At 59.1% G+C, this 26,570-nt stretch overlaps 2 protein-coding genes across 2 annotated transcripts in view; one reads left to right on the forward strand and one right to left on the reverse strand.

Annotated features, from left to right (window-relative positions):
* ZAN (zonadhesin) overlaps window positions 1-7,900 on the forward strand; it is a 34,265-nt gene extending 26,365 nt beyond the window's left edge. The window contains 12 exon segments of the mRNA XM_032430671.1: window positions 864-1,075; window positions 1,582-1,723; window positions 2,075-2,322; window positions 2,776-2,905; window positions 3,074-3,251; window positions 3,551-3,766; window positions 4,034-4,173; window positions 4,631-4,830; window positions 4,926-5,064; window positions 5,364-5,504; window positions 7,031-7,148; window positions 7,894-7,900. Of these exon segments, the coding sequence (XP_032286562.1) occupies window positions 864-1,075; window positions 1,582-1,723; window positions 2,075-2,322; window positions 2,776-2,905; window positions 3,074-3,251; window positions 3,551-3,766; window positions 4,034-4,173; window positions 4,631-4,830; window positions 4,926-5,064; window positions 5,364-5,504; window positions 7,031-7,148; window positions 7,894-7,900 (1,871 nt within the window).
* A 2,064-nt stretch (window positions 7,901-9,964) lies between these two features.
* Window positions 9,965-26,417, reverse strand: EPHB4 (EPH receptor B4). Its single transcript, XM_032431183.1, has 17 exons — window positions 26,222-26,417; window positions 23,421-23,491; window positions 22,927-23,214; window positions 21,793-22,189; window positions 20,117-20,272; window positions 19,596-19,928; window positions 19,172-19,296; window positions 18,598-18,763; window positions 17,209-17,311; window positions 16,929-16,993; window positions 16,696-16,809; window positions 16,336-16,583; window positions 13,312-13,527; window positions 12,852-13,001; window positions 12,261-12,454; window positions 11,900-12,055; window positions 9,965-10,726 (listed from the first exon to the last, which is right to left on the reverse strand). Exons 1-17 carry the CDS (start codon window positions 26,271-26,273, stop codon window positions 10,594-10,596), a joined length of 2,967 nt encoding a protein of 988 aa, XP_032287074.1. The 5' UTR covers window positions 26,274-26,417; the 3' UTR covers window positions 9,965-10,593.
* Between the last annotated feature and the right edge of the window lie 153 nt (window positions 26,418-26,570).

Here is a 26,570-nt window from a genome sequence, read left to right on the forward strand (position 1 = left end):
AAGATTTTATTTATTTATTTGACAGAGAGACAGCGAGAGAGGGAACACAAGCAGGGGGAGTGGGAGAGGGAGAAGCAGGCTTCCCACTGAGCGGGGAGCCCGATATGGGGCTAGATCCCAGGACCCTGGGATCATGACCTGAGCTGAAGGCAGACACCCAACGACTGAGCCAACCAGGCACCCCTCCTGGCAGACACCTGGGTGTCTTAAATGACCAGTCTCTTCTCCCACTGACCGAGATGCCATGATTTATCCTATACTGAGTTCCCATCCGTATTTGGGTCCCTGTGTGGGCTTCCTCTCCCCTCCGTTGCTCCATCTGTCTTCACTTACCAGTAACCCAGTGTTGTGATTGTTGAGAGTTTCATGTCTGGTAGGGACATTCACTATTCACTACTCACTGCTCTTTCTTTTCTTTCTTTTCTTTTTTTTTTTTAGCGTTTTCCTGGCTTTTCTGGTTTGTTCATATCTTCTTCTCCACTTTAATATTTTCTCGCCCTACTAAAAACCCAAACAAAATCCTGCCGGTGTATTTTATTGGGATCATCTGAAACGAATACGCTAACTAAGGGACAACTGACTTCTTTATGTTGCAGACTCTTGCTATCCGTGAGCATTTCCATGTGATCACAGGTACTTCGCTTAAAGGGTTTCATTGAACTCCTCCAGCAGCCCTGCTCTGTGAGCCTGTCACCTGCGCACGCCTGTCCCACACTCACTGACCATACATATCGAGGGTGCTCTGGCTGCTGGCTGACCTCGGTCTCCCACACTGGACTGGGATGGCCATTCTTACTCCTTTCTTTCCTTGGGGCCTGGCCCGGAGCCCACGCTCAGTAAACGTTTCCCCCCTCCTCCCCCAGCTCTGGAATGTCCTGCCCACAGCAGCTACTCAACCTGCCTTCCCTCCTGCCCACCTTCCTGCTTGGACCTGACGGGCCGGTGCAGTGGCCCCAAAGTCCCCTCCACCTGCAAGGAGGGCTGCCTTTGTCGGCCCGGCTACATGCTCAGTGGGCAACTGTGCGTGCCCAGGACTCAGTGTGGTTGCACGGACGACTACGGCAGCTCCTTCCCCGTGAGTGGGGACAGGAAATAGGGGTGGGGACACGTCGAGGTTGGCGTTTTCTCCTTCCCTGTGGCTCTGTCAGCCTGGGGCACCCGTGTCTCTGTGGCTGGCCCTGGGGGTTGCAGGCTGGGGACCGGGCGGGGTGCTGTCTGGCCAGGCCTGGGCTGGGGGTGCGTGGTGGTTTGGGGTTTCCTGAGGGATCCACATAACTGGGATGGGGCATGGCATAGTGGAAGGAGCGTGGCCTTGGCTCGAATCCTGTGGGTACCACTCCCGAGTCTGTTACCTCAGTTTTGTCATCTGTAAGATGGGTACTCCCTGAACAACGTATGTAAGACACCAAACGCGATGCCTCTAGGAGGTGGTACAGGGACATCAGGGCGCAGGTGTCCCGTAACTGCCTCCGGCCTGGGCCAACGAAGCCTTTCAGACCGTGGGCCTAGGCTGACCGGGCGGGAGGAAGAGGAACTGGCCTTTCCCTCCTCACTCCCTGGTTCTCGCCGTGGCTTCTCTAGGACGGTAAGACCTGGATCTCCATTCGCTGCAGGAGGAGCTGTGCCTGCACCGCGGGAACTGTTCACTGCCAGCCCTTCAGGTGCCCCCCTGGCTCCCACTGCGAGCCCCAGCCCGGGGGCACTGGCGGCTGCGAAATTAACAGTAAGAGGGCGCATCAGGGAGGCAGAGGAAGAGGCGGGACAAGAGGGGCTCAGGCTGGGCAGGTCTGGAGACGGAAGGGGCCCCAGCTCGGGCGCGGGGTGGGCCTGGGGCCTCATTCGGGCTCTCACCAGCTCTGTGGCCGAGTCTGGGACTCACTCTCTTAAGTGCAGAAAGAGGGGATAGAACCAGGTTTGTAATTGGGGCTGGGAAAGAGAGAAGGTTGAAGATCAAGGAGCCAGGGAGCCCAGGGCTAAGAGAGAGGGTGACCAGAGACATCAGGGCCGTAGAGGGATTCGGGGGGGTTGTTATATCCGGGCAGGGTCCCTTCTCAGGGTCGGCCCTTCTTGGCAGAGTCCGAACAATGCTCCATTTACGGGGACCCCCATTACCGTACATTTGATGGCCTCAGCTACCTCTTCCGGGGCCGCATGACCTACACTCTGATAAAGACCATTGGGGTGCTCCCGGCTGGGGTGGTGCCTCTGGCCGTGGAGGGGCGCAACAAAGTGTATTCGTCCTGGAGCCCCATCTACCTGCACGAGATCATCGTGATCATCTACGGCTACACAGTCCAGCTCAAGGCTCATCTGGAGCTGGTGGTAAGAGCCAGGCCAGGCCAGGAGGGGCTGGGGAGGCCACTGAACACAGGTGAGGCCGGGAAGTTCCTGGCCCAGGCTGCCTCGTCATCGAGGTCATCGAGGTCAGAATCGGTGCCACACTCACGTCGTGGGGAGAGGCAGCGGAGAGCGGTTGGATGGAGCAAAAGGTTGGAGAGAGACAGGGAGAGAGAGGGAGGGAGAGAACATAGGGTGCAAAGGGGGAGCCGGGCTGAGTAGTATGGGGGGCGTCCTCTCTGTCAAGTGTTTTGCAAGGAAGAGGCTATGGCTGCAAAGGGTGTAAACCTCGGGGAGGCCTTTGCCACGCGGGGCAGCAAAGCCTACGGGGGTACCTCGTTCCATGGAGTGACGGCACCCAGACACCGGGCCGTGCGCAGAGGCAGCGGAGGGTCAGGTCGACCCGGACTCTCTGCGGCTCCTGCCTGCCTTCTCCAGGTCAACAACCAGAGGATGGGCATCCCCTACAAGCCCAGCGACCGTCTGCAGGTTGCCCTGCGGGGTCATCGCCTGTATCTGATCACTGACTTCGAGATGGTTGTCACCTTCGATGGAGGCAAAAATGCAGGTACCTGAGAGTGGGGGAGGGGAGAGCAGTGGGGGCGTTTCTGGGCCAGGGGGCCAGCCACGGTGAGGAGCCCCGAGTGGGTCCAGGGCCCCGAGCGCCAGGGGAGCAGCCAGGAGGGGTGGAGAGGAGGTGGGGAGCCTCACTTCTGGGCACCCCTTCCTCCTGCAGTGATCACGCTGCCCAACCAGTATAAAGGGCTCGTGCGCGGCCTGTGCGGGAATTTTGACGGGAACAAGAGGAATGACTTTATGCTGCCCAACGGCACCGTCACCCAGAACCTCGTGGGCTTCGGCAGCAGCTGGGAGGTACAGAAGATCAAGGCAGGTGACCTCGCCCGCTTCTCAAGGTGAGAGGGCTGGGGCTCGGAGCAGGGAGGCCTGGCCCCTGGGGAGGCGAGTAGCAGCCCGGTCTCTGTCCACGCCCGCTCACCCCGTACCCTCAGCAGAGAAGGACTCCCGAGGGCGAGAGCCCAGACAGATCTGTCTGATCTTCTCATCCTGCCATTGCCTCTCAGACCGACTGCAGGGGCACCGGCCCTCCGGGTCCCAGGCGGTGCCGCGTGCCTCCCCACCCCTCCTCCCCAGTTCTTCCCAAGGTCATGATCCTCAGGGGCCTCACCTGGCCCCCTCTTGCTCTCCGCCCCAGGGCCATACAAGAGGAGGAGGAGGAGGAAGAGGAGGAGGAGGAAGAGGAGGAGGAGGAGGAAGAGGAGGAGGAGGAGGAGTCAGGCTTCCCTGTGTCGGAATGCAGCCCAGAGCAGCTGGAGCTCATCCACAGCACCCCGGTGTGCGGGGTGCTGGTGGACCCCCAGGGCCCCTTTGCCGCCTGTCACCAGACCGTGGCCCCGGAGCCCTTCCAGGAGTGAGTCCAGGGTCCAGGCCCCCCGGGAGTGGCCTTCCTCCGGGTCCTGCTGCCAGTTCTGGGATCCGAGCTCTGTATGGCTCACTTCTTCCTCTTTGTGGCTTCAGTTCCTTGTGATACCCCGCCCTCCACGTGCTCACACTCATACACACGCACGCACACCCTGCCTGATGTCTTTGGGCTGGGGCTTCCAGGTCCTCTTCTGCAGGGCTGGGTCTCCTTGCCTCCCCACCTCTGACGGCCCCCTGACCGCCCTGCTGCCCCCAGGCACTGTGTGCTGGATCTGTGCGCCGCCCGCAGCCCCAGAGCGCGAGAGGAGTTGCGCTGCCAGGTCCTCAGCGGGTACGCCATCATCTGCCAGGAGGCGGGCGCCACCCTGACCAGCTGGCGGGACCGCACCCGCTGTGGTGAGGCTCTGACCTTCCCCAGCAGCTGCTCCCCGACCCGCTCGACCATTTCTGCCCTCTGCTCGGCTCTGAGCCCCCACCCTTGCCCGCCTTGGGCTTCCCGACTTGCCCTTGACTCCTCGACTCCCCGACGCCCGGCGTCAGCGTGCTCCCCAGCCAGCCTCCCTCTCTGCCCCGCCCAGCAAGCCGCACCGCACCCCTGTCAGCCCATCCCGCTCCTTCTCCTTCTTGCCAGTCAGTGCCCAGCTTTCTCCTCCGCTTCCTTAGCACGCTTTAATGTCAGACCAGAAGGCACCCGAGGCCGGCCCACTCTTCCGGCCTCCGGGGCCTATTCCAAGCTCTGTGTTCTGGTGGGTGACCTTGTTCCCCCACCAGCTGCCAGCCCCGCGGTCCCCATACCTGCTGGCCCCGCCCCCGCCCGGCCACCTGCTCACGCTCACTCCGACTTTCCCGTCAGCCTTGGCGTGTCCGGCCAACACCGTCTACCAGAGCTGCATGACACCCTGCCCGGCCTCCTGTGCCCACCCGACGGCCCCTAGGGACTGCGAGGGCCCCTGCGTGGAGGGCTGTGCCAGCCTCCCGGGCTACGTCTACAGTGGGGCCCGGAGCCTCCCCCTGGCCCACTGTGGCTGCACCAACCACGGCGTCTACTACCAGGTCCGCGCTGGGAGGGGGAGGCCCTGCGGGGGCAGGAGAGCCCGAGGAGGGGGGAAAGCCAGACCGCCTCCTCCCGGCCCTTCTCCCCTCTCCAGCGGGGTGACAGCTTTGTGACTGAGGACTGCTCCCAGCGCTGCACCTGTGCCCGCTCAGGGGTGCTGGTTTGTGAGCCCCTCAGCTGCCGTGCTGGGGAGATCTGCACCCTGGGGAACCTCACTCGTGGCTGCTTCCGAGGTGAGCCTAGACCTCCCCGGGGCTTCAAGCTGCCCCCGTATGTGGGGTGGGGGTGCTGGATGGAGGATCATCCCTCCCGGTCCTGTGCCTGAGACCCTCCCGCTCGCCGTCACAAGTCGGGCCGCTTCATCCCGCTCTTTCCTCCTTTCTCGGGAGGGGCCGAGGGACTGAACAGTTGCTCTCTGCCAGGCCCAGTGCTGAGCGTTAGCCGGTTTCCTGGCGTTAGCTCTCTATGACCTCCCCTCTCCCTGGCTGCGGGTATCCTCCTAGAACTTTCCAAACCCCATTTATCCTCACAGAAAGCCCATGTCTGCAGAACCCCTGTCAGAATGATGGGCGGTGCCGGGAGCAGGGAACCCACTTCACCTGTGAGTGCGAGCTTGGTTACGGGGGACAGCTCTGCACGGAGCCTCGCGATGTGCCACCCCCTGGAAAGGCCGGTGAGAACTCCACCGCAGGCCCTGTATCCTCGCAGCCCCTTCCCTGCCGCCAGCGGCTCTAGTATTATTCCATAGATATAATATTATTGTTTAATAGATATCTGATACAGATCTCTAACAGATAGCATATTATTAATATAATGTGTATTCTATAAAACATAATGATTTTTTTTTTTTTTTTAAAGATTTTATTTATTTGACAGAGAGAGACACAGTGAGAGATGGAATATAAGCAGGAGGGGTGGGAGAGGGAGAAGCAGGCCTCCCGCCGAGCAGGGAGCCCGATGTGGGGCTCGATCCCAGGACTCTGAGATCATGACCTGAGCCGAAGGCAGCCGCTTAACAACTGAGCCACCCAGGCGCCCTAAAACATAATGATCTAATATGAGCCCTAGAGATTAGCAGAACGAGGGCTCTCAAAGAATCTGAGTCCCTGTGCCCATCCCCTACCGACATGCAGCGGCCCCTGCTAATCTGTGGTCCGAGACCCCCATCCAAGGGGATGCCTGGGACCACAGACAGTACCGACCCCCGTGTTTCTTCCTACATGTACGTACTAACGATGAGGTTTTATTCGTAAATTAGGCACAGTAAGAGATTAACAACAACAAAATAGAACAATTACAACAATATACTGTAGTCAAAGTTATGTGACCGTGGTTTGTCTCTCAAACTGTCGGGGTGTACTGTACTCACCCTTCTTGCGATGCTGGGCAATGATAAGGTGCCTAAGTGAGGGGATGAGGTGAGGGGAATGACGTAGGCCGTGTGAGGTCGCCTTAGGCTGCTATTGATCTTCTGATGCTACGTCAGAAGGATGACGAGCTTTTGGACCGCGGGTGACTGTGGGTGGCTGAAACTGTGGAAAACCAAGCCCTCCATGGGGGGAACTGGCCATAGTCTGGGAGCCTCTCTCTGAAGCCTCGCTCCTTTCTCTGGTCTTGCCTCACCCCGCTCTTATTTGCCCATCTTGTGTCCCTCCTGAGCCTCTCCAGTACTTCTCCCCATCCCAAACTAGACTTCCCTTGAGCCTCTGGGCCAGTAGTTCTCACCAACTTTATCTCCCCTCAGATGGGGCCAGGGTGGGGAAGGGGTGGCTTTTTCAACCTGTTCGCTTCAGGACCCCCCCCAACCCGCCCCGAGATTTGGATTAGGTAGGTCTGGAGTAGGCCCAGACATCTGCATTTTTACCAAGCTCCCAGGTGACTGAGGGAAGTGATTCCAAGGCTGCTCTTTGAGACGCACTGGCCAAGATGGTACCCCCTAGATGGTACTCTAGGGGAGCAGCGGGATGAACATCCCCCTTAACGAGGCTGATGGGAGTTGTGTGTCCAGAAACTCAAAGGGATCCTAGGGGTATAGTGCCAAGGCCCTGCAGCAACAGCCTTCTGGAGGGAGGCCTAGCCACACCCAGCGAGTTAAGGGACGCTGTCCTTTCTGGGTGGCAGTTTAGGATCCAAAGGGAGTGTCTCCTCCCCCCATGCCTTCCTGACCTGTGTCCCTACGTTCTGTCCCCTGCACCCCAGAAGCATCCAACTTTGTGGCCGTCCTGTTGGGGATGCTTGTGCTTGTGCTGGTCCTAGTGCCCACAGTGACCAGAGAATGTGTTTCCAGGAAGAGGAGGAGGGGGAGGAGGAGGAGGAGGTGAGTTCTGGGAAAGGGGAAGAGCAGGGGTGGTGGGGATGAGTCAGCAGGGGAGCGGGCACCTACCCTCCTCTGTTCCCCACAACCCCCAGGGAGAAAATGCAGAGCCAGAACAGAGACAGGCTGGCAGACGCTGGTGAGAACCATTCCCACCCCAGAACCTTGGCGACCGGGAGCTGAGTCCGCCTCTGATACAGGTTTTCTCGCTTACTCCTCAGATTTTGTTCCGGAGCATGCCCTTCAAGTCCCTCAGTTTTGAGTTGTCCTCAAAAAAGGAGAGAGAAAATAAAATTTATTTTTGAAATGTGAATTTCCACATGATTGTGGTGGAGGAAGGGTCTGTGAGGTGGGTCTTGGGGGGGGGGGGGGGAAATAGGGGGGAGGGACACAGGTGTGCAGGCGGTGGGGGGAGGCCAGGGCTGGGTGCCCTGCAAAACGTCCAGAGGGGAGGGGGACTGGAGGTGGGACGGAGGTCTGGCTGTTCTTTGGACAAAGCCGTTTGGGGGTGGGGCGTCCAGCCCTCTGGCTTCTGGGGAACAGGAGAAGACTGCACTGTCCGTCTTCACAGGAATCCAGGGCTCGTGGAAGGTGATCCTAAGGACTCTGACATTTCTAACGATGAGATTAATCACTGGGTGCAGGCTAAGCATGGGGAATGTGGCTTTTTCCAAAGGGCGAACTGCCTGTGACCCTCGGTGGTGGGGGGGGGGACCTCCACCTTCTGCACCTGTCCATTTCCCAAAAGGGCCTAGGGGTTACTATGGCAACTGGGGGTGGGGTCTGGGGGCCCAGGAGTTCAGAGCCCCATCCTAGCAGGAGTGGCTGGCTCACCTCAGCCTGAGGCCGAAGGGCTAATTCTGACCCCTCCCCCAGAGTCCCGTGCCTTCCATCAGGCAGGTCCCTGCTTGGGGGTGGGGTCTGGGACATCCTGTTTGGGTCCCAAGAAGGAAAGGAAGGCCACCAGCTGGGGTGGGAATGGTCAGGATGGAAGACCCCAAGGGACAGAGGGGTGCCCAAGCAGGCAGGACACTGGGTCCTATGCTTATTCTCTGAGATGACCCTAGCAGCCACCTACGTTTAAGGAATTGAGATCCCAGCTGGGTGGGGAAGGGCCCCGGGGAGGGAGGGATGGCCCCCCACCAGGCTAGCCGTAGGGAGCAGCTCCCACTCTGGAGCTGGGCATGGCAGGAGCGCTCAGGGGATTCCATGAGCTGCTGATGCTTTAGCCTGGGCATGGTGGGGCTCCCTGCTGCACACTTGCCCCCCCCAGCTCCCTTCACCTCGTCTTTGCCCTTTTGCCGGTTATTCATTTGTGCCCTGTCCTCTTGACCTCAGCTCCTCCCCTCAACAACCAAGGTCACCTTATCTAGCCCGGATGTCTGGTTGGCAGGGGAAAGGGGTGGCCTGGGTGGGCATCCTCCGGATAGACCTCCTCCTCCAGGACCCAGACCCCCTCCATCTGTGGCAGGATAGAGTCCCTCCCAGACCCCTCGGGTGTACAAAACATGGGTGATGGGTCATCAAGGGAGGGGACAGAGGATTCCAGAGTATTAGGGACTCTGGTAGGTAGGAACTTGTAGACAGGATCACCACCCAAGGTTCCCTGGGCTGGGAAGGGCAGAAGTTGTTATTTTGGGTCCTGCACAGACCCCAGCACAACAGGGGGCAACTGAGGCAGAAACAAGGCTGCCCCAGGTAAACAGCGCTGGTCCCTGCAGGTGTCCCTGGGGGTGGGCAGACTAGGAGGGAAGGAACAGAAGACGGCCACAAAGACTCGCAGGGGCTTGACCCCATTCCTGTCTTCCTGTTTGGGAGGGAGAAGTTGGGAGAAGACACTCAGGTGGTTTCCCCTCCCCTTCCCAAGAGGCTGGGAGAACCTGCCTGGGCAGCATCTTGAAAGGGGGAATTGTCTTCCCAACGACTCAGCCCAGCATCTATGTGTGTGTGTGTGTGTGTGTGTGTGTGTACCGTGGGGGGTCCACATCCCTCACGCCAGCTCTCTGCCCCTCCCCCACAGCCCATGCAGACTCTTCCCCCCCTTGCCTCTGAACCAACCCCAGCTGTCAACATCTGGCCCACATCTGGCTCCTTCATCTGAGTGGACCCCCACCCCAGCCGATGCCCCCCTCTTCCCCGTCAGGGGGCTGGGCAGGGCTATAAGCTCAAGGCCTCCCTGGCCTCCTGCGGCCCCTACCAGGGCTGGGGAACCAGGACAGGGGAGGGAGGGGGCAGCCCCACCCCGGAGGTGCCCCAGGCTCTTGGCAGAACCATCTGGAGCCGTTAGAAGCAGCTGCCAATGACTCATCTCCCACTGCCCCCACCCCACCACCTCAAACACACCCTGGGACGGGGAAGCATGCCCGCAGCCCCCCACAGCCCTGCCTCCAGACCTCCGACGCCTCCTCCATACCCAGGCCCCAGTCTCTGCAGAAACCCAGTCCATCCCCCACTCCCAATCACCCCCAGGACTGCATCGCTTCCCATTTTCTTTTATTTATACAAAAAAAATTGTCTTAAATATAATTTAAGAACCCCTCCAAGCACTGGTGTCTGTCTCTGGTTTCCACCACCACATCACCCCCCCACACCCCCTCACGGACACAGCTTGGGGCTACTTGGGGGCAGGAAAGTGTCTGGGAGTTGTGGTGCGACCAAGGCACTGTTCCGGAAACAGACACGACGATGAGTCCCTGTTCCACCCTGGGCGAAGGAGGCAATAACGAAACACGTTCCCCCCCAACACAGAAAGTTATGACAAGGACAGTAGAAAAACAAAACAACAAGAAACAACGACAAAAAATGGGGGGGGGGGAGGAAAAAATAAGACCGAAACAAAAAATAAAACTCAAAAACCTTCAATATGAAGGCAGCAGATGGGGGAGGGGCATTTACAAGGGAAAACTGAGTTCGGGAAGACAGCAGCAAGGTTGGGGACATCTGGGTCCAATGATTTTGTCACTGGGCCGCGACGCCCCTTCCCGCCTCCCGCCACGACGGGTGCGCTCCGCTCCCGAGCTCACAGGCTAGTCACCCTCTTCTCTTTGGTCTGCAGGGCAGTGCATTGGCCCTTCGAGGTGAGGAGGGGCACGTGGGGCCCTAACTGGGGATCAGAGGGAGGCTGTGGGAATCGAGCCCAACCACCCCTGGGAAGCTGGCAGATTAGAGGCGCTTCCTTTCCCTCCGGTCACACCCAATCCTGAGGGAAGGGCTTCCCGCCTGGGGGGCATGTGATGATTTCTACACTCCTATGGCAGAATCCTCAAATCCTGTCTCTCCAAATTGCCAGCTCCCCACCCCCACGGGCTCAAAGTGCAATCCAGTGGGGCCCAGGTATGGCGGCCTCTTGGGTCCCCATCCGACTCTGCCCCAGGAAGAAGGGGAGCTGTGTCCCCAGCCGGGAGTTCCTGCAGCTCCGGAGCGGTGGGGCCAGACAAGCAAGTGCAGGTCAGTACTGGGGGGCTGGTGCTCCCGACCCGCCACCTGGGGCTCCAGGCTTGGCCTGGGACTTCATGTGCTGGACACTGGCCAAGATTTTCTTCTGGTGTCCCGCCAGAGTGACTCCAATTCGGAGCAGGTCCCTGGGGAAGAAGGGAGAGCTAGGTGAGAGGCCAGAGGGACTCCCGGGGAGGTTCACTTAGCTCGAGACCACGCCCCGCCTCTGGACTGTCAGCCAATCAGGAAGGCCAGCAGGGGAGGGGTACACGTCAACAGTTGCCAATAGTTGCGGGCAGTTTCCAAAGGCTTTAGGAGCCAGTGGCAGTCCTTTTGCGCAGCCGCAGTAGAGGGTGGAGCCGGGCTGGCCAGAGAAGGGAGGTGGGGGGGTTGCAGCTTGGGGCTCCGACAAGGATTAGGAAAAGGCAGAGAATCAGCGAAGGGGAGGAATGAAAGAGAGAAAAGCGCACAAAATGAGGGTGGGGGAAGGGCTGCACAGATTGCTCTAGAGGAGAAGTCAGAAGGAAAAAGGCCTGAGAGAGAAAGAGCGGGTGGGAAGGAAGGGGCGGGGAGGGGCGAAAACGAGCTGCCCCCCCCCCCGCCCCCATCCTGAGGCCTGGAGCCTGAGATAAGGGAAAACAGCAGAGGTGGGAAATGGAGAGCAGGGACCTGTGTCAGGCAGGGCGGCTCTGGAACAAGTCAGGGAGCAGGGGGCGGGGTGTGTGGGCTGCCCCGGCCGGGAGGCTGCCTCCCACCCTCTGGTTCCAGATTTCTCTTCCTTCCATGTGTTATTCAAACCTGGGCTGTGAAGAGAGCCTGGGAGGGAAACGGGCAGGCAGAAAGGTGGAGAACCAGAGAGGCCAGCTAGGGGAACACAGTGTTCGGGAGGCGTTGGAACCATAAAACCGTTTAACATTAAAGCTGGAAATGATCTCCAAAACCCAGTCCAACCTTCTCCTTTTATGGGTGAGGAAGCAGCCAGAGTTGACACTTTGTTAATGTGAGAGCAGGGTCTGGAATGTAGATAGATGCACAAGGACAGATACCCATGGCAGGACAGGAGCAAGATGGCCCAGGGCTGAGGTGGCGCAAGGGGCTGACGGGGGTGAGGCAGGTGAGGCGGGCACTGCGGGGATGGAAGATTCCCTGGGCTCTCAGCCCCCGGAGCTGCTACTTTGGGGTTGCTCTAGATAACAGAGTTGGCACCAGGAGTTGCCCCCAAAGGTCCCTGCTAAACTGGTGGGCCTGATTCTGGTCCCCAGGTGCCCCTGACACTGTTTAGCTCTCAACGGCCACCTCCAGCTCGTGCCACGACTTACTCAGCAGAGATCTGGCTGACCAGTTCGAAGGAGCCAAAGCCAGCGGCCGCGAAACTTTCTTCGTATCGTCCCATCTTGATGGCTCGGAGCCATTCACCCACTGAGCCAAAAGCTGAGTAGTGAGGCTGCCGCTGATCCAGGAGCGGGTGTGAGGCCCTGGACAAGGCAAGGATGGGGAGGGGCACGCTGAGTTCCGGGGCTACGTCAGGGTGGGGACTTTGAGCCCAGCCCTGGAGCAGCGGACGGGGACAATGGACAATCCCACATACCACCAGAGGGCCGGATACTTCCGAGGGGGAAGCGGGGGATTCTCAGGTGGTGGCAGAGTGCAGGAAGGAGGCCCACCCTCTGGGGTCCTCACCCGCCATTCTCCCTGGACACGATTTTGAGACTGGCCGGGTTCCGGATCATCTTGTCGAGGGCGCTGACCACCTGGGGGAAGCGGGGCCGTGCATTCCGGTCCTTCTGCCAACAGTCCAGCATGAGCTGGTGCAGGGAAGTGGGGCAGTCTGGGGGCGGGGGCAGCCGGTAGTCCTGTTCAATGGCATTGATCACCTGGAATGACAGGTAGAAGCACTGGGTGAGGATCTCCTGGGAGAACAAGGATGCCAAAAGACCCCCAGAAGAAGGTGGAAGAGGTGCCATAGGCCCCGAGAATGGCAGACTCGGGGGGTCCTCCTGGCCGGGGCCGAAGCTGGCTGTGGCTGGATGCCCCAGTGGCTCCTGGGCCAAGATCTAGATGAGTAACTTCCCAACCCTGGCCTCCTTCTCCGTGTCCTTCTGTGACTAGACGTGCTGTATCAAAGTCTTGGATACAAAGATCAACTCTACTTTCTGCCACCCTCAAGGACCCAACAGTGATGAGCTCTCTGGGAACCCCACCCCCCCCCACCCCCATATCCCCGGTGAGAGAACATTCCAGGAAAGCTTGGTAGGACCACGGGACACTTACATCCTGATTGCTCATGTCCCAGTATGGCCGTTCCCCAAATGACATGACCTCCCACATCACAATTCCGTAGCTCCAGGCGTCACTAGCAGATGTGAACTTCCGGAAGGCTATGGCCTCAGGGGCTGTCCATCGGATGGGAATCTTTCCACCCTAAAGATGGGAGAGGAAAAGGTGAGCTGAGGGACTCACAGGACCCAGGCATTCCAGCCCCCCCTCCCTCCCCCGCCGCCTTTCCCCCAGGCCTCCTTTCTTTCTGGGACTCAGACACACAGCTCCTCAACTCTGTTCTTTTCCTGGACACTGGAAGTCGGGTTCCCTAAGCTGACCGCCCCCTCCATGGTCTGTGCTTACATCCAGTCCCTGAATCGGAACTGTCAAACTCTCCGCCTCCCACCTTTCCAAGCTTCCTTCTCCACCTGGCCCTAAGAACTGAGTTCAGACGCGGGTCCCCTGGCCTCACCAGAGAGCTCGTGTAGGTGGGATCAGAAGAGTTCTCCTCCAGGAACCGGGAAAGCCCAAAGTCGGACACCTTGCAGACAAGGTTGCTGTTGACCAGGATGTTGCGGGCGGCCAGGTCTCGGTGGACGTAGCTCATCTCGGCAAGGTACCGCATGCCCGAGGCAATGCCCCGCAGCATGCCCACCAGCTGGATGACGGTGAATTGGCCATCGTTCAGCTGGAGATCGGACAAGGGACAGGACACGGCTAGGACAGCTCACCCGCCCTGCCCCCGCCTTCCGCGCTCTGAACCAGATCTGCCACTCGCAGACCCATGTCATGCTCCCCTGCCAGGCAGTCCTGCTGACTCCCCAGGTAAGCCCTCTTCCTTTCTCTTACTCTGAGCCCTCTCAGCGCTCACTGCACTAACCCGACACAATGCTTAAGATTATAAGGAGGGGCGCCTGGCTGGCTTCGTCAGTTAGGAGTCCGCCTCTTGATTTTGGCTCAGGTCATGATCTCAGGGTCGTGAGATCGAGCCCCACAACAGGCTCTGCCCTCAGCACAGAGTGTGAGGGTTGTCTGTCTCCCTCTGCCTCTGCCCATCGCCTGCTGCGCGCGCTCTCAAATAAATAAATAAATCTTAAAAATTAAAAAAAAAAGGGGCGCCTGGGTGGCTCAGTTGGTTAAGCGACTGCCTTCGGCTCAGGTCATGATTCTGGAGTCCCGGGATCGAGTCCCGCATCGGGCTCCCTGCTCGGCAGGGAGTCTGCTTCTCCCTCTGACCCTCCTCCCTCTCATGCTCTCTGTCTCTCATTCTCTCTCTCTCAAATAAATAAATAAATAAAATCTTAAAAAAAAAAAAAGGTTGTAAGGAGATCACTTTAACGTTTTCTTCTACTTAGTCTAATACAGAGCTTTACACCCAGGGCAAACTCAACAAATGCTTTGATCGAACATGTTCGTTTTATGGGACAGCCACAGAGTTCTGCTAATCGGCGTGGGCTCGGAGCCACCTGTCTCCAGGTGCAGATGCATCCGCGCTGAACCAAGGCAACCTTGCTCAGCTCTCTTGAATCAGCTGTGTGTAGCTTGTAAGAGAGCAGTGAAAAACTGGGTGTGATCAATGACCACAGCCCCCAAACCAAGACCTAAAGCTTGACCTTGATCTTGACGTCTGCTCTCACCAGATAAGCTAGCCAGTCACAGTGAAAGAATCCCACACTCTGGGTTCAGCATGCATGCAGGGGACCCTTGGCGGCCAAGCAGGGCCAGGGCCAGAGTCCAAAACCTGAATTCTGAACCAATCCTCCAAGCCTGCACCTACCGTAGGCCTTGAATGTCAGCTTGTGGAAACACTGCTGGCGAGATGCTCAGGGCAGACCCCGGAGTGTGTGATTCCTTTCTCCCTCACCCACCACTTACGATCCATCAGCAGGTTCTGCCTCCAAAACATGTCCCGAATCCAGCCACTTCTCCCCACCCTGCTACAACCCTCACACCCCAAAAGACTGCAAGTCTCCCCACTGGCTCCTGGCTCTTACTCCCCAGCATCACCAAAGGGAGCTCTGAAAATCACCCCTCTCCAGCTGAAATCCCTCCAAAGGCTTCCCCTGGAACTTCTAATCAAATCCAAATTCCTTACTAAGGCCACGAGGCTCACGTGGTCTGACCACCACGCACATCGAGATCTACCACTGCTCCTGTGCTCGGGCCTTTTGTTTTGTTTGTAAAGATTATTTATTTATTTATTAGAGCGCGCACATGCATGCATGAGCCAGGGGAGGGGCAGAGGCAGAGGGAGAAGCAGACTCCCCGCTGAGCAGGGAGCCCGACGTGGGGCTTGATCCCAGGACCCTGGGATCATGACCTGAGCCGAAGGCAGATGCTTAACCGACTGAGCCACCCAGGTGCCCCAGACCTTTCTGCTTCTTGAACATGCCGGGTTCCTGCCCGCTCTGGTTCCCCCCATGTGCTTCTCCTCCATCTGCTCATGGCTGGCTCTTTCTCTGCCCAAAAGTCATCTCTTCTAAAATAAATCCCCTTTCCCCTGGGCAACTGGACCTTTGTCTGGTACCACCGGAACAGACCCTTGTGTCGACGGTGGAGGGTCCGGCTGTCATCACACTACCCGGGGTCTGCCTTGGCATCTCTCCTGATGACAGCCAGGTAGCCTGTCTCTGGATGGGGTGCCGTGCAAGGTACACAGCACCCCCGATGGAGGCTGGCCACAGATAGTGATTTTTGGACTTATCAAAACATTAGATCTATCTTCTCTTAACTAGAGAAACAAGCTAACTGACCCCACAGGGAAGAGACATTCAAGGGGATAAGAGGCCCAGCTTTTCAGCATGTCAGTGTCATAACAAGGGACTGTCCTGGCTGTTGAAGAGGCTCCAAGAAATAACCACCGGGTGCCATGCTTGATCCTGAACTGGATCCTGGTTTGGAGAAACCAGGAGGAAGAGACATATAGGGGGACAACCAGGGAAATGTGAATAGTGACCGGGTACTGGATAATCCCATGAAAGTGTGACAATTCTGTTCAATGCAATGTTTTGCTCTGTAGGAAAATGTTTTGGTTTTTTAAAAAGGATGTACAGTAAAGTGGAAAAATAAAATAATACCCAGTAAAACCTGTTCAAGTGACAAAAATAAAATAAGCTCTTCCCCGGCATCTCAAGCCACTTCTCCAAACTGTTTCTTAAAAGCTTGTTTGTTTACTGTCTCCTCCATTACACTGTCAAGGGCAGAGATGTTCATGGCTTTATTCCCAGGGCCTAAGACAGTGGCTGACGCACCAGATGGCGCTCAGGAAGCATTTGTCAAGAGGACGAATGACCACCCCTCCAAATCCTGGGTCCGCTGGCCCCACAGACGGGCCATTTCCACTCGCGGCCGCAGGAAAGGCGAGTCCTGGGAACTCTAGCTGTCCTGGAGGGAGAACGAGGGGCATAGGGGGTGGGACGTGCACCCCACCATCCTGGTCCTGAGCTCCTTGGCTGTGCCGGGGGGAGGGCGGGAGGCCGCGGGGCAGGGGGCTCACCCGCAGGAAGGAGTCCAGGGCGCCGTTCTCCATGAACTCGGTGAGGATCATGACGGGCACGCTGTTGGTGACCACACCTTCCAGGCGGATGATGTTGGGGTGCTCGAACTGGCCCATGATGGAGGCCTCACTTAGGAACTCCCGCCGCTGTCGCTCCGTGTAGCCCCCTTTCAGGGTCTTGATGGCCACACAGCTCTCTTTCTTCCCCGGGGCCTTGAGCCGCCCCCGGCACACCTCGCCAAACTCGCCTTCGGGAAGGATGCTGAGGGTCAGCCCTCCTCTGCCCGTTGTCTGGCCCTCCTTCCCCCTACTCCCCCCCCACCCCGCACCCCTACCCCGAGCACCCATCTTCCCTCTCACCTGCGCCGATCACCTCCTCAATCTTGACGTAGGAGACATCGATCTCTTTCGCAAATTCCCTCACAGCCTCATTAGGGTCCTCGTAAGTGAAGGGGTCAATGTAGACCTTAGTACCTGAGGAACCATGCGGGGTCCTGTTAACCGAGAGGCAACCTCCCCTGCACTCCGAGGCCCGGATTCTGGGCTCACCGCCCCTGCCCCAGCCCCGTGTCCCTCAGCATAGGCCTACCCACCGTGCCCGATGAGATACTGTCCGTGTTTGTCCGAGTACTCGGCTTCTCTCCCATTGCTCTGCTTCCTGTGGCCAATGGGAAAGAAAAGGTAAATGGAATCACCCATCTCTGCGTTTCCAGAGGGACAGGACCGGGGGGAGGAGGAGCGGGGATCAGAGAAGCTTCCAAGAGGAAACAAGTATCCTGGGGCATCGAGGGAGGCTTGCCTGGAGCATGAGGGCAGGTGGCCATCTACACGGGCCCTCCTCCCAAGGGCCTCCAGGTGCCCCAGAGTGCTCACCTGAGGCAGAGAACAGCAATGACAATGACCACCAGGACCAGCACCACACCCACGACTGCCGTGCCTGCGATCAGGGCCAGTTGCTCCCGCCAGCTCTCGGTCTCTGGGGGAGAAAAGCTGCGATCAGAAGAAGCCGACGGGCCCTGGGGACCCTACACCAGCCTCAAGGCATGAGCTGTGCTCCCCTGAGAACAGGCCCCCGGCGGTGTGGCAGGTGCGGGAAAGCACAGTGGTTTCCAAATTGCTTTCCACCAGCGCGGGCTCCTCCGAAGTCCCTCAGGGCAAGGGAGGAAGTTTCCCAACCTCGTTACAGCGAGAGCGGGTTTGATTTTGTTCAGTTATACATACTGGTGGCCCACGGAAGGCCGCAAGGGCTAAAAATGAAAAGGTCTGTAGCCAAAACGTGGAAATAACCCAGATGTCCGTCAGCAGATGAATGGATGAATAAAACATGCTATTGCCATACAATGGAATATCTTCCAGCTATAAACAGCACGGAGACACACCCCAACGCGGATGAACCTTGCGAACATCGTGCCGACTGAAGGAAGAAGCCAGTCACAAGAGGCCACATAACGTAGGGCTCCATTCGTATGAATGTCCAGAATAGGCAAATCCACAGGGACAGAAAGTAAGGTAGTGTTTGCCGGGGGCTGGGGGTGATTGAAGGGGTGTCTCTTTTTGGATGCTGAAATGGTCTACAATGAATCGTGGTGATGGTTGCACAACTTTGGACATACTAAAAGCCACTGAACTGTACTCTCTTTAAAGGGTGAATCGTATGGTATGTGAATCTTGTCTCAAACCGTTAAAAGGTTTAGAAAGTCACTGGGCCAACAAGCGTATTACAATGAACAGGTGTCAGGCGTCTGGGTGGCTCAGTTGGTTAAGCGTCTGGCTTTGGCTCAGGTCATGATCCCGGGGTCCTGGGATCGAGCCCCACATCGGGCTTCCTGCTCGGCAGGGAGCCTGCTTCTCCCTCTCCCTCTGCTCCTCCCCCCTGCTCATGCTTGCACTCTCTCTCCCTCTAATGAATTAAAAAAAAAAAATCTTAAAACAAAAAATGAACAGGTGTCACCTCAGTTAATCCTTGGAGCCCTGGGAGAGAGGCCTCGTGATATTTCCAATTTGGGGAGGAGAGTTGGGGCTTAAGGGTCAGGCTTTTGCTGAGAGTCACACAGCTGGAAAGCCACTGGGCAGGTCTTCTCTCCCAGCTGTTGGTTTTGGCTTCTGCAGCCTATGCTCTCCTCACTAGGCCAAAAATGACTTGTGGTTCATAGAGAGAGGAGCACGGGAATGTGACTTTAGGGGTCCTTCGAGGGCATAGGCAAGGCCTCCCGCACTACGGAGGGGCAGCACCCCTGCCCACGCCCTGCTCCCCAGGCTCACCGTCCAGCTGGGTCTGGCTGTGGTGCTCCTGGCCGAAGGGCCCGTAGCCGGCCTCGGAGCGTGCCCGCACCTGGACCAGGTAGCTGGCTCCGCGTTTCAGCCCCCGCAGCTCTGCCCGGTTTTCCGACGTCTTCAGGAACCGCACGCTGCTGGGGCCCTCTGTACCCTGTCGGGGGGGGGGTGCGGGGAAGGCTGGCCGTAAGCCAGGGCCCCCCAGTTTCCACTGCTCTTCCCACGCCTCTCCCCCCACCCTGTGCCCCCATGACTTGCATCTTGGTTCCACGGTGTGGCGGGTGGGGCCTCTGGCTCATTTACGTATGCACTGTGCTGTGCGTTTGGCTTTCGTTACGGCATTTAATCCTCGCCGCAATTCTGTGGGGCCGGCACCGTTATTGTAACTGTTCTACATTGGGGATATTGAACTCAGAGAGGCCAAGGGGCTGGCCCAAGGTCACACAGCTAGCACTCAGCACAGCTGGACCTCAGACGCCTCTCAGGTGCCTGGAATTCAGCCGGCCCCCAGAACACATCCCACTATCCACCCCAAGCCCCTAGGGGTGCGTCCTGGTCTCACCTTCTCATGGTACTTGACCTCGTAGTCCAGCACGGCCCCGCTGGGTGCCCGGGGAACAGCCCACGCCAGGCTCAAGCTGCTGGGCGATGACCGTGTCACCCGGATGTCGGACACGGGGGGCGGTACTGCGAGGGGGAGGACACGTTAGGGGCTTTGCACGAGGCAGGCCTGCCCCGATCTTTCCCAGCTCTGCCTCTGAGTCTACCCTTGTCTCAGCCCTCCCGCTGTTTCAAGAGTTCCCTCTGACCCTCTCTGCCCCGTGCTGAAGTCTGCACCTCCCTTCACTCTTCTGTCGGCCTCTCACCCTGCAAGTCCTGACCTTCCATGCTTCCTGGCGACCCCAGGGCCCCGCCACTGCCTCTCCCCCTTCAGGCCCGTAGGCTGCCCGCCTCCCTCCCGGCCGGCCACTGGCTCCCCGTCTCACCCTCACGGTCGGTGGTGACATTCACAGCCTCAAACGGGACCGGCCCGCTGGCTAAGGAGGACACCCCGTTCAAGGCGGTGACCTCGAAAGTATAGGTGAAATCTGGACGCAGCCCGCGAACTGCCACCCAGGGCTCCACAAGGCCCCGGGGGCCAGGGTCGAAGGTCAGGTCTCCTCCGCAGGGCGTGCAGGACCCCCCGGGGCGGCACTCCCGGCAGCGCAGCGCATAGGTGAGGTCCTCTCGGCCCCCGGACTCGAGGGGGGCACTCCACTCCAGGCGCAGGGAGGAGCCGTTCAGACGGGGAACCACACTTCTGGGAGCAGAGGGCGGGGCTGCGGGACACCAGGGAGTCAGAGGCTGACCCGATCATCGAGGGGGGACAGCGGGGCACCCAGGCAGCCTCTCTGGCTTCTTGTCTCCGCTGGGCCCCAGCAGGCCAGGGCCAAGCGGAGGAAGGCCAGGGAGGCTGGGGGCTGCAGTGGGTGCCCGCCCACCACCCCAGGGGCCGCCGGTCACTTACTGGTACAGGGCGCACCCCGGAAGTCCGTGCGGGCCCGGAAGTACCCATTGCGGCACTGGCAGATGGGTGAGCCAATGGTGCTGGAGTGGCTGTTGGCCGGACACGGCTGGCAGGACCCCTCGCCAGACAAGGGCTTGAAGGTGCCTTGGGCGCAGGCTGAAAGAGAAACCGCGTTCAAGAACACGCATCAGAAACACTCGGCTGCTCCCAAGGTTGCATGGAGTGCAAAGTGGGGAGCAGGGAGGAAAGAGCTCAGAAACCGAACATCTAAGAGAAGGAGACCCTCCCTTCAGATCAGGGACTCTAAGCTTTGTTAACCTCAACACACCCTCCCACCATCACCAAACACCCTGTGGCGGTCCGGTGAACCCACAGAGCCCTGCTCAGAAGTATGTTTTTAAATGCACACCACAGGGGAGCCAGGGTGGCCCTGTAGTTAAGCGTCTGCCTTCGGCTCGGGTCCTGATCCCAGGGTCCTGGGATCGAGTCCCGCATCGGGCTCCCTGCTCAGGGGGGAGCTTGCTTCTCCCTCTCCCTCTGCGCCTCCCCATGCTTGTGCTCTCGCTCTCTCTCATATAAATAAATCATTTAAAAAAATAATTAAAAAAATAAATGCACACCACAAAACACACAGGATCACAAAGGAAACCAAGTGAATCAAAATACAATGATCAAGGGGTGCCTGGGTGGCTCGGTCATTAAGCGTCTGCCTTCAGCTCAGGTCATGATCCCAGGGTCCTGGAATTGAGCCCCATATCGGGCTCCCTGCTCAGTGGGATGTCTGCTTCTCCCTCTCCCACTCCCCCTGCTTGAGAGAGAGACAGCGAGAGAGGGAACACAAGCAGGGAACACAAGAGAGGGAGAAGCAGGCTTCCCGCAGAGCAGGGAGCCCTATGTGGGGCTCGATCCCAGGACCCAGGGATCATAACCTGAGCTGAAGGCAGACACTTAACGACTAAGCCACCCAGGCGCCCCTAAATAAATAAAATCTTTTTTTAAAAAATACAATGATCAAAACATGAAGAAAGCAAGTTTGTGCCACAGGAACGCGTGCATTTCTTCATTTACAAGATAGAGGGGCACGTCTAACGGCCACTGTAATACAGAAGACGTCATGGGCCAAGAAGAGCATTTTGATATTCTTGCATCATCTGTAATGGGCTGGGAAAATAGCCAGGGTTTGAAGGATGTGCAAATGACCGCTGGGCCGTCACTGTGATTCCACACGCAAGGCCAATTTCAGGCAGAGATGAGGGATAATAATGTCATTTCCTTTCTCTACAGAAGTTCACAGATCCCTTACGTTCTATCTACAAAACCCGGGTTTTGAACGCCTGCTCTAGAGAAACAGCTGAGTGAGAATTCAGTATCAGGGAGTCAGAGGAAACCCGAAGTGAGCATGAAATAGAGACCATGATGCCTTTGTCCTCAGAGCCCAAGTCCCCCCCATCCTGAGGACAGCCCTGCATCCCTCGTCCAGAAAGGGGTTGGACACAGTTAGGACAAAGAGGGTGCGAGAGCTCAGACCTTTGCCGGAGGCTTTGGAAACAGGCCTTCCGAGTGCCCCTGAGAACCAAGAATGTTCCAAATGGAAATGTTAAGTGGCTGCAAGAGCTGGGTATAGGACTCTCCCTGCCTGGATGGCCAAGCTATCCAGAAAAGACGCCAGCCCTCACCTCGGCACCGGGTGTTCCCCTCGGCGGCCTCAAACCCGGGAGCACAGCTGCACCCTGTGACCGGCTGCTCGGCCCACTGGCCATCCTCCCGGCAGTAGAGGCTGGGGCTGGGGCCGGGGGTGGGGACAGCGTCAGCCACACAGCTCCCTGCCACGGGCACCACAAGCTCCCGAGGCACAGTCTCCGGGAAGTGGGTGAGATTCACGGTCAGCTGGGCGCACTTCTTGTAGAAGAGATGCAGGGACAGCAGGGCCATGCAGGCTCCCTGGTCCTGGAAGGCCAGGTAGAAGCCAGCCTTGGTGAGTGGGCCCAGACGCAGCGTCTTGACGTTCACCTTGCCAGTTGCCTCGGCCCCAGGGCGCTTCCGGGTCAGGTGCTCGGCGGCCACTGTGTCCACCTGCCAGGTGAGGGAAGAGACTCGTTGCCGCGGTCTTCCACTCCCCAAGGACCAGGTAGGCGGACTGTTTTCTTCTTCCCAGCTCACCCTCTCCCTGACCACCTCAGCTTCTGTTCCAGAGCCTTCTCTCTAGCTTTCCCAGCGTGCGCTTTCCTGCAGGCCCTAACATTACCCATTAATGCTTGCTGAGCTCCTACCATGCGCCCAGCCTCTGTCCCGTACCCCCTTTCTGTTCATTCACTCATCCTACAGACATTTATCAACACCTACTCTGTGCCAGGCCCAGGACTTGAAGCCAAGGGAACTGAAATGAAGGAAATAGGTATGTATGTTCAAAGCATGATGAGACCTAGGACAGGTGAGACCCCAGGGTGGGCACCACAGCAGAGGCACCCCAGGGGAGTTGAAGCTTCCAAGACAAGTAGGAATTGGGTAGAAGACCCAGAGAGAAGGCATTCTGGGGTAAGGCATCAGCTGACACAAAGGAGAGGTCTCTGAAGGGCAAGGCGTACTCAGATCAGAGAATGTGGGAGGTGGCAGAGGGTGGCCCAGACGACCGCCCCTGGGGACCAGAGCGGCCCTGGCCATGACCGCTCCACATAGCAGACCACCTTCTTCCCTCCCTGGACTGGAGCCTCCTGCTTCTAGGGCCCAGTGCCCCTGCCCAGGGCCTTGGAAGCTCATCCACTGCTCCTAGGCCACGCTGGCTGGTGGCGGGGCCCCGGGCGCCCGGGTACCTTGATGTAGGGGTTCTCCATCCAGGCTGGCGTGAAGGCTGTGGCCGTGTCAGCATCGCTCTCGAAGTAGAAGACGGTGAAGGTCTCCTTGCAAGAGCGCCCGGCCCGCGACAGGGAGAGGCACTCGAGCATGGTGAAGCGGAGCGTCGCGTACACGTGGACGGCTCCTCGGCGCGGGACCCAGCCGGTGCGCAGCCAGTGGGCCAGGCCCGGCGCCCGCTGCACGTCGCACACCTCATAGGTCCGGACGCTATGCTGCTCCTCATCCAGGCCGCTCAGCTCCTCCCACTGTGGGGAGAAGGGGGTCAGCTTGGGGGTGAAGGTGGGGAGGATGTCTGTCCTATAGCAAGGAGCGGCTAGAGGGAGGGGACCCCTGAGAGCGAGGGCTAGGAGGACATATGCCCCAGCTGCTGGGATGTGGGGGGTTGGTGGCATGTCTTGTCCCTCCTCCCTGGGTGTCCCTCCAAGCCCCGGTTCCTGGGCCCAGCTCTTACCTGCCCTTCCACCTGAGGGAACGTGACCCACTTCAGATCGGCAGTTTCCAGTTTTGTGTTCAATAGGGTCTCTAACACAGACAGACAGACAGACGGTCAGCACTGGGGGAGACACCAGGAAGACCAGGTCCCTGGGAACTGACTGAGACAGGTGGGTCCTCCGAGCTCCAAGCTGGTGGAACTGGGGCCGACTGAGCCGAGAGATGAAGAGGGGGGCAAGTCCTGCCCTCTGCTGTCCCCTTTCTAGTCCTTCTGTTTCTGAGTGCCAACCCCACCCCCCATGGCTGGCAGGCACCGGGCTGCCCCCCCACCCCCCGTCCATGGCTCCCAGATCTAGGCCGCTCAGAACCGCTGTGCCCTGAGGAGAGGGGAGGAAGACCAAATGGCTCAGACAGGGTTAAAGCAGAGCCCCGACCTGGCCTAACCTGAGGAGGGCAAAGAACAGCAGGTGCGGGGCTACCCCTTCCTTACAGGGCCTGCCTCCCCGCCGCTCCACAGTCCCTGCCCCAAATCCGAAGCAGCCGCCTCCCTCTCCCCAACTCCACTCTCCTCTTCCAGGCCCACACCCCCTTCTCAGACCAAACCCTCCAGTCCTTCAGATCCCTGAGGGTGGTACTCCGCTCCTGAGGCCCAGCCCTGCCGCCCCCGCCCCCTGCCGCCCCCCAAGAGCTCTCCCTGCTGTCAGAGGAGGAAATGCTGGAGGCCAGGACGCTTGGGTTCCCGCCCCAGCCCCTGCCTGCAGAGGCCTCACATCTGGATTTGGTTACGGGAAGGAAAAGGGGAGGAGATTTTAGGGGTGTGTGTACAGAGGGGTGAACACACCTGGCTCTGCTCTGGTCTCAGGGGAGGGGCGTCGAGGGAGGGGTGGGGCTCTGGCGGAAGGGGGGATTAGGAGAAACATCGGAGCCCCTGGCAGTGGAGGGTGGAGGGAGGGTACGGGAATCCCCTGGGAGGCCAGTGCCATGTGGGGGGCCCCCAGGAGAGCCAGCAGCACACCTGGGACCAGGTTCCCCCAGCCTCCCTCCCCACTCCCGCCCCTGCTCCGTGGGGGCCACAGGAGAGAAGGGAAGGGAAGGTGGGTGGGTGGGGCAGCCTCCTCCGAGGGACCAAGTGATGTCCACTCAAGGGCAAGGGGTCAGGTGGGACCCCAGCCAGGCCGAGGTGAGGCCTGGGCCCCCCAGGGGTGGCAGGAGCCAGCCCGGCACGCTGGGGACAGGATGCCCGGGTTCTGGGAAGGGGGTGGATAGAGTCTGCCGTCCCCACCCTCCATTGTTCCAGCTTGGATAGTGTTTTCCTGTCTCCAATTTACACACTGTCTGTTTCAGGGCTGTCCTCCGCACGCTTGGAGCGACTCACTTTCTCTCCTCCTATCTCGGGCTCAGAGAGCCTGCCTTGATCTGTCAGTTCTTCTGCCTCTCCCATCTCTCCCCAGCCCTGTCCACCTCCCTTCCAGACTGTCGCCGTCTCTCCTCCATTTTCCACCTCCTGCCTTTTGCCTTCACGGGGTGCGAGGCCGCGGGCAGATTACTTAACTCCTCTTTAAGCCTCAGTTTCCCCATCCGTAAAATGGGGGTAACAATCCCTCCCACTGCAGGGCTGTTGTGAAGGTGAAAATGTAAAGCGCTTAGCGCAGGCTTCGGGCTTGGAAAGCACTTAGGTGGCAGGCCCTTTCTCCTTTGCCTCTTTCCCTCCCTCTCACCACACTTCGCCCTGGGGGTGGGGGGACTCTCCCCACTTTGCCTGCCTTCCTCCCAGTTATTTTCCCTTCTGCCTCCGAGCCGGGCAAGGGTCTCCTCTCCCCATCCCCAGCCTTTGATCCTCGGCCCAGAGCAGCACTGCCCAGCCTGGGGGAGAGGGGTTTCTAACTGCCTTTGATTCCTCCTCCTCAGCAGCCCCCCCCCTTGACCCACCCCCCAGAGACCCCTTTGATTCCAGGCAGTGAAGGGGGGGAAGGAGACAGCTCATTGAGAGGAGATTAGGGCTGTAGGAGGAGGGTTTATAGGGCTCTTGGCTCCCCCTCTAGGAGGTGAGGGGAGGGAAGAGCCTCATGGATGAAGAAACATTGGGGGGGGGGGACACAGAAAAATCAGAAATTTAGAGAGATGGGTAGTTAGGCTAAGTTCAGGTGTCCCGGGGGGCTGTGAAGGTCAGTTTCTGCTGGCCTGTAGGGTTGGAGAAAGGAACTCAGGCAGGGCTGGGGGTCTAGACAGCATTTAAGAGGCCGGGAGGGGGGCAGCCTGGGGCAACCAGGGAGGGGACCTCACTGCAGCAGAGGCAGTGGCTTTGGGAGAGATCTGGGCGTTTGGAGAGTGAGCGCAGAAGGCAGCCGTCCTACCAGAGGCCCCGGGGAACTGCAGGATCAAGGTGTGAACGTTGAGGAATGGGGGGTGGGGGCAGTTTTCTGGGCCAGCACGAAGTTCTGCCCTGTCTGCAGTTCCTCCTCCAGAAACGTTTCCTCATGTTTGCCAGAGGTGGGAAGAGGGACAGAAACTTCGGAGAGATTGGAGTAGGGAGAAAAGGAAAGGCTGCCAAAAGGGCGTACAGAATCGGGGCTCAGAGTCTGAGAAGCTGCGGCAGGGACACATCCCGGGACGGAGCTCCACTCCTTCTCTTTCCCAAACAAAAGAAAACTCCACTCCCCGCTGGGCCGCCTCCTCCCCGCCCCCCGCCCGGTCTAGCACTATTGGTCCGAAGTGTTCGGGGTTGGGGTGCCGGGCTAGGGGCACAGAGGCCGGCCCCTTCACTCCCAGGCCCAACTTTAGGGGCCCCTCGAGTGCCAGGGTGCCCCCTGGGAAACTCACCTTCTAAGGCGGCGGCGAGCGAAGCCCAGCAAAGCAGAGCCCGGAGTTCCATGGCGCCGTCTCTCTTGGGTTGGATCCGATCCGAGTTTGGGGGGCACCAGCCCCCCCAGGTCTGAACCCGCCCTGAGAGGGCAGACGCCGACTCCCCGCGCGGGACTCTCGGTCGGGGCCCTCAGCGTGGGCCCATGCGGGCGCGCCCGGCACCGGCACCCGGCGGCGGCGCCCAGGTGTGGCCCCGCGTCCCCGCCGCGCGCGCGGGCGGGCGGGGAGCGTCTTCACACTGGCTGCGCCGGGCGGGCGCAGAGCGAGACGTGGCTGGAGTCGGGGGTCCCTCCGGGGCCTCGGGGTC

The sequence above is a fragment of the Phoca vitulina genome, unplaced genomic scaffold, assembly GCF_004348235.1.
Source record: "Phoca vitulina isolate PV1807 unplaced genomic scaffold, GSC_HSeal_1.0 scaffold45, whole genome shotgun sequence".
NCBI classification, from domain to species: Eukaryota; Metazoa; Chordata; class Mammalia; order Carnivora; family Phocidae; genus Phoca; species Phoca vitulina.

What these genes read in the sequence shown, in the direction of transcription:
- EPHB4 (XM_032431183.1), bottom strand. Translation starts at nt 26,273, where the DNA reads ATGGAACTCCGGGCTCTGCTTTGCTGGGCTTCGCTCGCCGCCGCCTTA. An exon ending in TGTCACCACCGACCGTGAGG is followed by an intron (nt 19,297 to 19,595) that starts GTGAGACGGGGA and finishes TCCCCCTCGCAG; the next exon opens with TACCGCCCCCCGTGTCCGAC. An exon ending in GGGACATGAGCAATCAGGAT is followed by an intron (nt 12,455 to 12,851) that starts GTAAGTGTCCCG and finishes CTGTCATTCCAG; the next exon opens with GTGATCAATGCCATTGAACA.